Source organism: Cheilinus undulatus, linkage group 10, assembly GCF_018320785.1.
Source record: "Cheilinus undulatus linkage group 10, ASM1832078v1, whole genome shotgun sequence".
NCBI classification, from domain to species: domain Eukaryota; kingdom Metazoa; phylum Chordata; class Actinopteri; order Labriformes; family Labridae; genus Cheilinus; species Cheilinus undulatus.
The window spans coordinates 27,976,716-27,990,857 of NC_054874.1; the positions used below are offsets into that span (position 1 = coordinate 27,976,716).

Consider the following 14,142-nt stretch of genomic DNA (forward strand, 5'->3'; position numbering starts at 1 on the left):
CACCAACTGGCTGGACCTCAGTCAAATTAGGTTAGTTACTTTAAGGGGGGTGAATATGTATGCAATCATTTATTTTACATCACATTTATGTATTTTTGTTCTGCTGTATAGCAAAACGCTATTTGGAGAGGATCAAGATATCCTTGACCATTCTACTTTGAAAGCCTAAATAGATACAAAAAAGTCAGCTAAACACAAACTCAAAGGCTATAATGCTTTGCTGTTTAAATACACTTTTATTCAAAAGTTAATCTAGCTGTTCCATCTGTTGTTCCATTAGTGAGAAAAATCTATTCATCTGTAAAGTTCTGTCTCTTTTAGGACCATAAAGAAACAGATTTATGGACCAAATTCTTCCACAGTCCACTGGAAATGAGGCATTACAATACATCAAACTAGGAAGAATGCAGACCAGCATGCCCCCATTTATAAATAACGTTCATATAAATCCAGTGCCTTGAATGCAGATCAGTCATGTTGCTGTGGGAAACAGTAAGCCACAGGAATTAAGCAAGGGACTGACTACCTAAACCTTCTAGAGGAGTGACAGAGTCACTCCAACGCAACAAAACAACCCATAGATCTTAACCCTCCTATCTCATCAAATCACTTAAAAATCACAGTATGTTTGGTTACACAGAGGTTTCCATGTAATGGTACAGCTCAGATAAAGACTTACAATGAAATAAAGTCTCGTCTTGTGTCTTGTGGACCCAAATCTCTGCTCGTGAGATAAGCGTCTCGTCACACCCCTAGTAACTACCCCATGACTTCCTTTAGAAGTGTTTGTAAAATGTGCAAATGTTTATGCTTTTAGGGATGTTTGTCAAATATTAAGAGTCTAGTCTAATACAGGTGTACTCAACCCCTGGCTCTAGAGCCACATGTGCCTCTTTTGTGACAATCTGTGTCTCTTTTAGGTCTAAAAGAGCTTCTTTTGACAATGTATTTTTGCCCCTGCATGAAGGCTACGTATGAGAGAGCCAGGGGGAGCAACAAAGAGGGAGAAAGAGAGACGTTCGCTGGTGCTTCTTTCCAGTAAGTATACTAAATGAGCTGTGATGTATTCTGTTAAAACTGAAGCTTGTCAAGCCATTAGCAGTTATTTTTGCAGCTGATTGCTGCTGATGCTGTTGTGCACTCATACTGTCTGATTTTTTGTAATGCATCAACACAAACAAGCCTCCAAACACACAGATCACCTGATTTGTTAAAGGACTATCAAGAAATAAACATGTCAAAACGCAGGTAACTTTATTCTAGCCTCTATTGTGAATTGCTGAACCATCTGATAAAAGAGCAGAAACAAAAAAACAAAGCTGTGAAAAGAGGCAGGGTGTGACAAAGGGTGTCACTGTGGCTCTTGAAAAAAGTATTTTTTTCATCTATGTGGCTCCTGAGTCGGGCGAGGTTGAGTACCACTGGTCTAATATTTCAGCATTAGTGACAGGTGTAGGACAAAATAAGTGAGAGTTGTTTTTGATGAGTGTCCTGAGTTAAAGGGGAAGCTTGACATCTCACTTGATAATAATAACCTATAGGCTGAATGATTTAATCTCCTAACTTATCATACATCATACTGGCTGTCCATATTTTTTTTAAGTCCAAAAAAAACAAAAAATTACTCATTGCCTCTGGAAAACAGAGCAAAGGAAAAGGGCTTCCACATTGCATCCATTACATTGTTTCCTTTATTCATTTATTCACTTTTGGTTGTTTTATCTGTTGGTTGCTTTCTTCTAGCTTTGTTGCGTCTTTTTTGTTTTTTCTTCTTTTATGTCCTCTTGCATTGAACTTGAATCTCACAGTCTTCCAAGAGCAGGGCATGTGGAGATGTGTGGGAGTTGGAGACTGTTGTTTGTTGTACATTTCATGCCCTGAAATTGTCATCTCCATAAAATATATAGAAAACTAAAAGAAGTCAGAGCGTAGACTATTTTGACATTTCAGTTTTATCTTTCAACTTTAGACATAAAAGTTTAATTTCAATTTCACAATATATTTTCCAATTTTTTCAGTTTGCTCAGCCCTACAATCCTTAATTAAATAACCCTATGAATTTTTATGCCGCAACAGCATGTTTTAACATTATCCTTTTATGTGAAAAACTTGTAACTGTCTACTGTTTTTTTTTTTTTTTAAGATTTATTTTTGGCCTTTTTGCCTTTATTTTGATAGGACAGTGGAAAGAGTTGGAAACAGGGGAGATAGTGGGGAGAGACAAGCAGGAAATAGTGCCATGGGCTGGATTTGAACCCGGGTCACCTGCGTACATGGCGTGTGCCTTAACCACTCAACCACTGGCACGCCAAAAACTGTCTACTGTTTTAAAGAGAGTTTTTACAGCTTATGAAGAATTCTGTGCTCAGCACCAAGCACAGAACCTTACAGGAGAGGAAAGAACATGCACAGAAAAATGGTTCATTTACAAAACAAAGATTCTGATGCAGTTTGGAAGACAGAAAAAATGACTATTACAATAGAAAAACCTAGAGACAAATACAACTTAATAGAAATTAAAACTTCAAGAAAACATTATGAAGTTTCTGGTATTTAATCTAAACATTAGCATCAGAAGACAATGACTTCTGTTGGCCGATGCATACATCCTCCACTGTGAATAGACTATAGCTGCACCATCTGGCTAAAGGATAAGGAGATCTCTGCTACAAACTCCTTTAAATACTTTTCATACCCAATACGGTAGCTAATTATAATAATGTTAACTGAGGCTGTAAGGTTTGTGCAATTGCATCAGGATGCTGTTATCTTGTTTTAGTTTGTTGTGCCCAATATCACACTAAATCCCTACTCCCTACTCCCTATAGACATAGTAAGCTGTATGTAGTGCATTATATCAAGCTGATTGGCAAAATAAAATGATTTCAGACACTACTCTGGCCGCCAACAATGATGTCATCACTGTCACACATTAAAAGACTTCTCAGCAACAACTTTCACATATCTAATTACAGACAATGGTATCATATCTTGTCTATTAATTTATTTATCTATTTATTGTAGGGGACAGTGCACATTAATGAAAACAGACATGTTGAAGGGGACAAATTTTACCCTTTTATGACAAGTTTAGATTGGTCTCAGAGGCCCCCAAAACATGCCTGTGAAGTTTGTTGCTGCAAAAACATTTTTGCATGTCTAAAAAACCTTCTGTTTCTGAGTCTGTGGCTTTAAATGTTACTGATCTGTCTGACTCCGCCCCTGACCACGCCTCTCTCAGGAAATGGATGTGGCTGTACTGATCATCAGTAGTGAAGGGTGGAACTTTTTCCAAGCGGGGAGGGCGGGGTGGTGCTAACTCCCCACATGACATCATAAGGGGAAAATCTGAGAGCAATCACACTTAAAAATTTTCATAGCTTTGACAGCACTAGAATTTATTAAGCTCCACATTAATACATTTTCCTCAACCTGAGCATCACAGGCCTTCTGAGTGTAGTTCAGTTGGTTTCAGCCAAGTGACAGCCAAGAGGCTGTGTCTGTATGATGTTTTGCATCATGTTGGATTTTGCTTTGACCAAAATCAGAAAGCAGAGAGAAGGGGAGCAGAGACATAAAAAACATAATCGCAACTCACACTGGCATATTAAACAGTGGACACCATACTGAACAGTTCACTGTTATATTGAGAATCGTAACATCCCTTATGGAAACCCTACAACCCAGTAAGATTCAGAGGGAATCTAACTTTGAAAGCATCGACCTTTACCACCTGAAGTGAGACAGATCTAACTCAAAAACCTCTACTAAGTAAGGTATGCAAGCATAGCACATCCTCCAAAAACTATGTTTGCTACTGTATTGAGCCTGTATTGAAAAGGTGATTTGAAACTGTCTGAACTTTAAAAATGTGTGAGATTGTGGCTTTTAGGATGCACAAAAATAGTTTTTACAAAAGAAAGAGTAATACTGAAGCTGTCGAGGCTTTTAGCTGAGAGGAGAAAAAGAAAACAGTAGTTTGAGAAAAGCATAAATCCCTGAGTTCAGATAATACCAAGCAGCCAGACTTAATGGATTCATGCCTTCTGGCCTCCTTAAGCAAGTTTCTCTGTCCCTGTTTAACCTTCAGCCACAGATTGAATTAGAAGTCAAACTAATTCACCAAATGTTTGACTTTCAAAAATTTCTTCTCATAGTTAGATTTCATTCCAATCTGATTCTCACAAAACAAAGTCATTGAAGTCAAAGTCTCTGATTTAATCTCATTTTCCTCCTCATTCAGCTATACACAGGTGCAGAGACATCGAGCAGAGCCCAAGCGTATAACGTCCTTGTTCAAGAGGCAGACAGCAGACACTGAGTAGTTTGTATGTAAGTGTGTGACCTCACTTTATGCTGCACTGCATCTATAGGGATCAGAGGTTCCACGTCTCTGAGAGGGTTAACAAACCATCTACTCTTTTGCACACAAAAACACACTCACACAGTAAAACTCTCTAAAGGAAATAGTGCATGTTCTCTGCAACCTGAACCTTATCTCCTGACTAGAAAGGCTTAAAACTTCCTCTATCTCTCCCCTCAGCTCTGGAAAAGATAAGAGAAATCTTGTCAGGGCGCTCCCTTTGGGTTTTCCTCCTGCCTGTTTGTTTCATATAATGCACATGCAAGAGCAGCGTACAAGTAACAACCTTAAAAAGTGGCAGAGGACAAACTGCATCAACCATAAAACCTTTACTTCTCTCCTCAATAGCCTCCCTGATTAAAGCTTGATAGCTTGTTTCAGAGCAGCAGATCAGCTCGTTCATGCGGAGGTGGCCATGATAATGACACCCACCTTGGAGCAGATTTCGTGGAGACTTGTTGCGATGGCTGCGGCAGGAGTATCACATCGGAACACGTGGCACTTTAAAACCCGCGTGTTTTTGTCTCTCGCCACGTAGGCAAAGTCCCTGAAAACACACAAAGGAAAACATGAGTTATTGCACTACTTTCTGCAACAAATAGGAAACAAAAAGAAATTTTTTGCACCATCATACAGTTTTTTGTGTGGCCTAGTCTAACATATGTAATTCCAGACAAATAAATGTGTCCAAAGTCTTTGAAGAAAAATGTAAAATGTCTTTTAAGAGAGAGAAAAATGTTAAGAAATAAATAAGATAAATATTCTTTTAGAATGCAAAAATGTTATTTAAAAAATAAAAGCAGTTCATACTGGTATAAAAAAGAGGTTTTATCAGACCACAAAATCTTTGTCAATGTCTTAATAAAGTTAAAATTATATATGGAGGTATATACCCACTTATTATTTTGTCACCAGAGAGTATACCTACTTAAAAATGAAGAGTATACCCTCTTCTGCAGAGTATATAAATATACTTCAGCACACACCACTACACCACTGGTTAAAGTTCCTGTTTACTGTTAAAAAAGATCTGTATTTTAGGTTTGTTGTTTGACAGGCCATTGTGTTATGAACCACCATGCCAAATTTCAGTCATGAAAAACATTTCTACGTTTATAAAATCATTCTTAACAATCATGAAAAATTGGGTGTGTCGGATGAATGAGCCGAAGCCGCACCAGTTTATGAGAAACATAATGCTCTCAGTTTAAAAAAAACTACAATCTGACAGGAGGAATCATCTGTCTGCTATCCTGCTATATTACAACTCTCTGTTTTAAGCTGCCAGAGAAACAATCACATTTATGTCATTACAGATATTGTCGAGCTGAAAAGTTTCACTGTCAATCTCTCATTCTGTATTTGACTTTTGCCATGTTATGTAAACCAATACCACATCTTTACAGTGTAAATTTGTTTTCCTACTGCAGTGGCAAGTTGGTTTAAAAAATGTATTCACCTGACTTTTTTTGCTTTGTAAGATTGCAGAAATAGACTGCAGCTTATACAGACCTTTTGCAGATGCATCACTATTATGATGTCACTCACTACAGTGTAGGTACCAAGGTTATGATAGTTTTGGATTTTTTATTTGTTTTTATTTCTTTTTCTCTTTCTGTGTTCAATTTCAGCATAGTTATAATTAACTGCTGTTTTATTAGTTTAGTTTAGTTTTTATTTTGCAGAAATGCTTCATTTTAATTTATTTTTTATAAGTTTTAGTGTTTGTTTTTTTAGTTTATCTTTTTCAGATAGCTGTCAGGGTTGAGTAACCATCATACGTTTTCAAAACATATTTAAACAGGCTCCTCTTCACTTTTAACTTTATTGATTTAAAGTTTATGTCTGAACACAACTCCAGACATAAAACTACCACTGAGTGAAGTCTTAACCAATCAAATTAGACCATCTGACAGTTAGTTTTCGAAGCACACTTTAAAGTTTTAGAAAGTTTTAGTTTAGTTATTTAGTTTCAGTTATCTAAAATGATTTCCACATTTCAGTTTTAGTTATTTAGTTAGTTTTAGTTAACTATAATAACCTTGGTAGGTACTGCTGTTGACATCAGGTAACTACGCATTTTAGCTGACAATTGCATTATTAGTGTATTTGGGAACAATAAAACTAAGAGAAAGGAACAAAATAAAATCATGATTCTTAACAGTCAGTGGCTCTATTGAATTAAGTCATTCACTTAAGCTTGTGAAGAGCGTACTGAAACAAGCTTTTCTCCAAATACAGAGGCAACACTCTTAGAGCATAAATCCGTTGAAGCCTGTGTAGTTGTTTACATGAATACCTCTTTGTTTCAATGCTATTTCCAGATATGCTCATCAGACTACATGAAGAGACATTCCTGCTAACTCTTTTTGTCTTCAGTAAGCAGAGTCACACTTTAAACTGTAGAACTGATAATCACTAGCATTAGCATTAGCATTAGCCCATTCAGTGCTTCTGTTACAAATGAGACATTCCTATGGAAAATGCTGTTTTGTGCTTCACAAAATGATTTACAGGCATCTAATAATCACATTTCAAGCTTTCTAAACTTTCCATGCATAAAATGTGCACAACACAGATAAGTATGGGGAATTTGACTATCTGAATGTTTATACATCACGAGCATCAAGATTCCTATTCAGATTCTCTTTATTGTCCCACGAGGAGAAATTTGATTTACACATAGAAAATATACAATATAAAGAACAACATTCAGAAAATCAGCAACCAAAGGTCAGTCCAGTGCTCATACCAGGATGGAAAATATTACTACCAAGTAATGTAATTGAAATGCACAGGGGATAAATGAGACCTGGAGTCTTTTTGTCTTCCTCACAAGAGCCCTAAAACGACAATCTGAGGTCAAAAGCTCAAACTTACTCTGATGCAGATGATTAGGACTATCCCAAATAGCATTAGCCCTTCTCAAGACCTGCCTGTTATAAATGGCTGTTAACACGGCCTGCTGACTTCTTGAGACTTTTCCAGCAATTTTTACAAGAGTACTAAGACAATTCTTATCAGCTAAGTTTAGGCTTCCAAACCATGCAACAATACAAAAGCTTGGAAAAGATTCAATAAAACGCCTGCAAAAACAATTGTTGCAGAACATTTTTGGCGGTAACATGAACACAGTTTATGATCAAGGATGACACAAGATAGTGGAAAAGAAGAAAACTTCCAAAAATCAACAATTATGTCTTTAGTTTTTGACACATTTAACTGAAGATAAGATTCATCACACCAGACACATCACAAAGTCGTCCACAAAAGGACCATGGTCCTGGCTCATCTCCCTGAAGGAGACAAACAATTACCGTGTCATCATCAAGTTTTACAGTGAGTAACATGCTCCTTTGGCCATCTAGGCCAGGGTGGGGCTGGACAGAACAGACTGTGACATCAGATCCAGAAAGTATACTAAAAGGGGACTCTTATTCTGGATTTTATGGCAATTAGTATTTTTCAACTAAAAATCAAGCATATGATGCTAGTCTCGGCAGGCCATGAAGTCGAGCGCTGCCATAAATGAGATCACCTATCTTGTGCACGCTCTCATCAGCTGACGGCCAGCTGATTTGCTCTAAGCATGCTATTGGCTAATCGCTCTCAAACTGCCTTGAATTACTCAAGCCTGGCTGTGCTCTGCCGCTTTCTTTGCAAGCTGCTCTTACAACCCTCCTCCGCCCCAGCTCCTCTTTTATTCTGCCTCTAACTTAATCAGTGTCATCCTGTTGTCATTGATGCCTGCTCTGCTCTGGGTTTTGCTGCTTCTTTCCCTGCCTTAGACTTCCTTTATCAGCATAGGAAGAGCAGGAACGTATGCTGTTCCTGCTTAATGCTTTCCACATAGGCTTATGAAGCGCAGGAGGATCCTAGAACAACAACACTGACAAACATAAATAACAGTGTTTATAGCCGCAAATCATGTGTTTCTTGACAAGCGGTCCTGACTGAAATAAAATCCTGCTTTCTTTTAGCAAACAAGTTTATCACCAATAATCTTTGCTATGTTGGCAGTATTCAGTTAATCACTTTGACCTGCCTCCAACGGTCCCACAGTGCTTTCAGAAATTTATAATAGCAACATAGAAAACAATTTATCTTGCCACTGGTGGTCTGGTTTGCTTTTGTGGTTCACAAAGAGATATCAGATTAATTCTGTTTCATTGTTAAGCCCACTGATAACCAGTAAAAAAGAAATCCTCAAAGGAGCGTTAATGAAACACAAATGATAATAAAATAACCTCTTTGCATTTGTAGGCCCATCACAGAATCTCATCTTTTTGTAAATGAGCCTTTATGGCATTTGCTTTTATTCATAACCTTATTTAGTTCCATATTTTGTGTTAGGGACACTTTATCCACTTTACTCTAACACACTGCATGCTTACTTGTTTTTCAACAAACAGGGATAATTTGGCTCTTAAAAGCTCTTGGTATTTCTCCTTGGACAGCCACTTCCAGACATTGCTGCACATTAAGATTAAACTATTCTTTAAGGACTTCAAACACTTCTTCCCAGTGGAAACCTTAGGCTAATAAAAAGATATGAATGGAAATTGGTATATAACATCCCCTTCAGCACTTTTTCTTGTGTTTGTAAGGACCAATATTTGACAGCAGCTGCATCATGATTTCTTTCCATTTAAAACCCCTCCTGGTGATTTTGTTCTCATTCCTCTTCCAGAAACCTCTCTATTAGTGTTTTTCCATCTTTTTTCTGCTGTTTTGTGTGTTGTCAAATGTTTTTGCCTGCATAAAGATGTCTGTCCTTGGAGCTGTCTTCTGTTCTAAAACAAAAACTTTCTGTGTCTTTTCTCTGCACCTGTGTACACTGTCAGACATTTAACAATGGAACAAAGAGCTGTGAAAATCAGTTGCACAATACTTTATGTGGTGATTAAAAAAGAAAAAGACAACAAAATTAGCATTGCCCTATTTATGTTATATTTATCATGTTTCTTTTTGAGCGTTCCTCTTGTTAGGAACTGACTGATTTCGAAAATGTTGCTTCAACGATGGCGTCATTTACAGGCTGCCATAAGCACTGTTGATGTTTTTGCAGTGTCTTGAAAAACTATTAAGGTTTTTTTGTTAAAAAAGATTACTTAAAGCTCCTCTAACATGGTAGAGTGTGAGCCAGACACAGCAGGTTTCATTCTCCACACTCATTTCTTTACTAAAACAGCGCTTGCCAATTTTGGCAACAATAACAGATGCTAAAACGCACAGACAGCGCGGCTAATGTGTGTCAGTGCCTGAGGAAACACACACTGCTGAACCTTTTACGATGATACCACACACACCGAAACATAATGAGAGTAAGAGTGACACTTTGAGAAGAGCTTTCACCCAGATGGAAACTTTATGCTATCAGTAAGTGAGAGCTGAAGCACAACTACATGTTGGTAACAAACAGACACACAAATGAGATCAAAGAAAATCACTCCTCCTCATCACCAAGTCTTAGAAACTCAAACAAACACAATGGAAAACTCCTGCTAATCCATGCATGTACTCCAGCGCTATAGGGGGCGCTGTGGAAATAAATCTTAATGAAATTAAATTAACTGAAAGAGTAAATAAAAAACAGAGTTTCAGTTAAGGTGCATCTACCCTGAATGCTTTTAAAGCATCATGGAAAAGGCTGGTAAGGAGGGGGATAAGAAATGCCCACTCCCTCCTGCCTGCTGTCCCTTCTCAGCCACAACATTAAGTCCATGCAGCTTTTCAGATCTGATTATTAGAAATTCTGTCACGATCATTCAAGGTAGATTTACCATGAGCTACCTCAGCATGAAATGATGATATGTAGTCCTGTAGAAGACACAATTTTGTATGCTATCCACCTCATTTTAAGAAACACATGGTTTGAGGCACAGGTGAATTAGTGGTTTAAGGCGCGCCCCATGTATGTGGTTGGCCCAGGTTCAAATCCAGCCTGTGGCACTTTCCCACATGTCTCTCCCTAGCTCTCTCATCCCTGTTTCCAATTCTATCCACTGTCCCCCGCTATCAATAAAGGCATAAAAAGCCTGAAATAAATATTTAACATGAAAAACAGAAAGAAAAACATGGTTCATTAGCCATCTCAGTCAACAGCATTACATTATTCCTAGAATGTCCCCGTAGCACCTCTGATTGGCTGATCCAACCTTCACACGCAAAACTTCCACATCCCATCTTTTTCCGCAGCTTGTGGGGAATTTACTGTTCTTCAACAAAATGTGATTAGAATGGAGATATTAAGATATATAATTATGTTTGAAGACACAAGACATGGTTTATTTGCAATCTCAGGCAACAGCACTACATCACCCATAATCCTAGAGTGTGACAGCATTTTGATGTGGAGCTGAAAGTATTAGCTGTCAAGTGATGTAAATGGTTTAAATCTGTAGAGGGCAGTTGCTATGCACATTTTTAACACAATGTAGACTGCACTGTATATACTTTATGTTTATAAATCCCCATACCCAGACAGTGTCATTTTTTTTTCTTTTTTTGGCATATTTTTCACACTTAAATGTTTCAGTTCATCAAACAAATTTTAATATTAGACAAAGACAACTAGAGTAAAATAATGAAGTTATTCAAAAAGTATGTCAGGGTTCACAGTATCAAAGACCTTTTTTTTAAAGGAACCCTACATGAATAGACAAGTTCATCTTGTTGGATAGATATTTGTATCTCTCAAATGTATATTGAACTAAAAAACTCAATAGATATCTGCAGTTTGACTAAATTTGAGCCTATAAATTCACCAGGAGGCCGCCATGTTTTGGTCCGCGCTGGTGCTGTGACGTCAAAGTTCCGCAGCACTCCCTATGAGCGCTCCTCTCCGTTGCTTTGCAGTAGCCGCTGTTTCAGACAGTTTTTCTACTTGCAGCTGTTGCTGCCTTAACAGCTTTCATACCAGACACGACTTTGCTGCGTGTTGTTTTTTTTCTCCCTACCGTCAAAGCTCTGTCACTCTTCCTAAGTTTTACCTCAATTCAACTTCCTACAAGTGACTGGTTTCAGTGTATAGAGGAAGTGTGCCAGGAGCTTTTCAAAATAAAAGAATAACAAACAAAGCGAGTTTCTCCAACGAAATGCTAAGTGGTCTTTTACTTTGAAAAGTGTAAACCGGAAGTGCTTTTGCACTGTTACCTTTATCTGAACTGTGTGGAAACAGAAAGCTTCATAAAGAGTAGACATTTGGGGAACAACTTTGTAAAACAGACAAATTTTAGCTCATGGCCTTCATCTGGTTCAGCAAGAAACAGATTACAAACATATTCTGCAGATGTGGACATAAATGTTTGCTACAAGAAGGTAAATATGGCTCTGTATTGATCATTTTCCTGTCTAGATGGACAGGTGCAAATGAAAAATAGAAAAGATCTCAAATTTTAAACATTGGCTGCCAGTCTGAAACAGTGGTTACTGCCTAGGAACGGTGAGGAGCACTGTGGAACTGTGACATCACAGCACCACGCGGACCAAAACATGGCGGCCTCCTGGTGAGTTTAGAAACTCAAATTTACTCAAACTGCAGATATCTAGTGACTTTTTTAGTTCAATATACATACAAGAGATACAAAAAAACCTATCTGAGATGAATTTGTCTGATCGTGCAGGTCTGTTGCAGGATGAGTCTCATTTTTAATAGCTTGTGTAATATTTTAGCTGTCTTAGATGCATGCATGTTCTAATTTTGACTCCCTTTTTCCTGATAAAAACTTTTAAAGCTGTTGCTGCACATTTGCCCCCATCAGCCACCTTAGTGGTCTCATCTACAACTGAAATGAGTGAGTAAACAGATGAAGCAGTCAGAGAGCGAAGCAGGGGCATGTCTGTCGTGTCACCAGACTCTGCTGAGCAGCTTCATGCTCTCTGCTCACTTTCACATAACCACAGACACAAACAGAAGTATGGCACGCTCAGCTGGCATTTATCACAGCGGGCTCTTTGTGTTTATGAGTCCATTATCCGGCCCGTCTCCTCTGCTTAATTGTGTGCTCACACACTTTGGGTCGATAATGCTCACTGCCTGTGGCCTGAGAGGAAAAGCGCAGTGGTTCCTGTGTGTTAGTGTGTGTGTGTTCATTCAGGGACATCTGAGCAGTGTGTCACCGAAGCAGCATGAGTGGCCTTGCTTTTTGTTCTACAAATGCTTCTTTTATGACTTCTGCACCCTCTCTGGGGGATCAAAATGCTGTACAGCAGCATGCAGCTCTAAATAGGAAATAGCCTGTGGCCAGTGTGGCTCTCTGATGATTTAACAGCAGTGATTTAGACCTTCAGTTACTTCTGCTGCTCTCCTGCAAGGAGCAACAGTGAGTGTGGGCCAAGCAAAGCCGCTGATTTGGTGCCTGGTGTGACAGATGTGATTGCGCAGGAGAGGGTGGCGAGCAAGTGGTGGTGGTATAAGTGGAGGAGTCTTGACACAACCATTACTGGAAACAATGAAGAGGCACGATCACACTTGAGCACACCACAAAGAAAAATTACCTTTCTCTGGGTCCCAGGAAGCAGAAGGAGGAGAGATGGGAAAGGTGGGAAAAAGCAGGGTGAGGAAAGGAGAGGAAATGTGTAAAAGAAAGTTAAGAGATGGAAGAAACAACAGTGTGAGAAAAAGATAGGGAAGGTGGGGAAAAAAGAGGGAAAGAGACAAAAATCAGCATTAATACTAATCTTACTGAGTCAGAAACAGATGCAACACTTTTACCTCATTCACTGTCTTCGTGTACGGTGTATGTGTGATTTGAATATGTGCACAGAAGCTCAGCTCTGTGTACTTTTCATTTCAGAGGCTTAGTATGCTGCTACTTTATGACACAGCACAGCTTTGGTGTTAAATATGCCAACACACTAGCACACACACACCTTGTTACTGCAGCTTTTCCTCACCCACCTCCCCCATTTCCCTCCACCGTTACCTCCCCTCAATCTCTCTTTCATCCCCCTTTTTTGCTCTCACTCTTTAATCTTCCCTGCAGCTCTCTCAATCTCTGCTCACTCCATTTTTTTCTTTCCACCCCCCTGAAAACGATGCAACACAGAAGGATTCATATCAACTGTGTAACTTATCACAATCGTTCTCTCTGTGTATTGTGTGACGTTTCGTTATCAGGAGCACTACAAAGGAGACACGGGCTGAAAAAAGAACAGAGGGCTGATTCAAAAATCGACTGCCTTTGATTCTTTCATGATCCACTTAGTAAGGAACACTGCATGTGTGTGTGTGTGTGATAGCAGCTGGCAGATTATTTCAAACAGGAGTCTTCAGAGTCAGAGCTGCTTCTTTAACTTACTATCTGAACAGCCGGTGGCCACCCACATGCATGCACACATGATAAAATCATCACATGGGTAAACTGGCAAAAAATTCCAGCCAAACATATTTAAATGCACCACACGAGTTATATTAAAATGCATCCCTTTTCTCAGTTCGAATTCCATCCATTTATTTCACATTCTGCTCCATTAACAATTCAACTCAATCTATTTTGTCAGTCACTATGGTGGAATTGGATTTTTTGTGTCCAAACTCCGTACCCCCTAAAAGCTACTGCCCTTATTTATTGAGACACTGCAGCAGTTCTTCTCTTCCTACCAGTAATTTGCACAAGAGTGAGAATTAAAGTGTTGCAAATGTTTTATGGCTGGTTGATGAACTGCACTACACCTGATTCAAACTTCACACCATCCAAAAGCTCCACTGTTGTCATAATCACACTGACCTTATGACTTTGAGAGTGCAAGATTAAAGCAAAAGCAACTAAAGTGCA

At 38.7% G+C, this 14,142-nt stretch overlaps 1 protein-coding gene across 3 annotated transcripts in view; it reads right to left on the bottom strand.

Moving 5' to 3' along the window:
- LOC121516555 (amyloid-beta A4 precursor protein-binding family B member 2-like) overlaps positions 1-14,142 on the bottom strand; it is a 78,027-nt gene that overhangs the window by 13,722 nt on the left and 50,163 nt on the right. For 2 of the 3 annotated variants that reach the window (XM_041797902.1, XM_041797901.1), the window contains exons 9-10: positions 12,863-12,868; positions 4,796-4,910 (exon numbers count right to left, since the gene is read on the bottom strand). In XM_041797902.1, coding sequence (XP_041653836.1) covers positions 4,796-4,910; positions 12,863-12,868 — 121 coding nt within the window. The remainder of the gene's footprint in view (positions 1-4,795; positions 4,911-12,862; positions 12,869-14,142) is intronic. The other variant, XM_041797903.1, reaches the window with a different exon arrangement.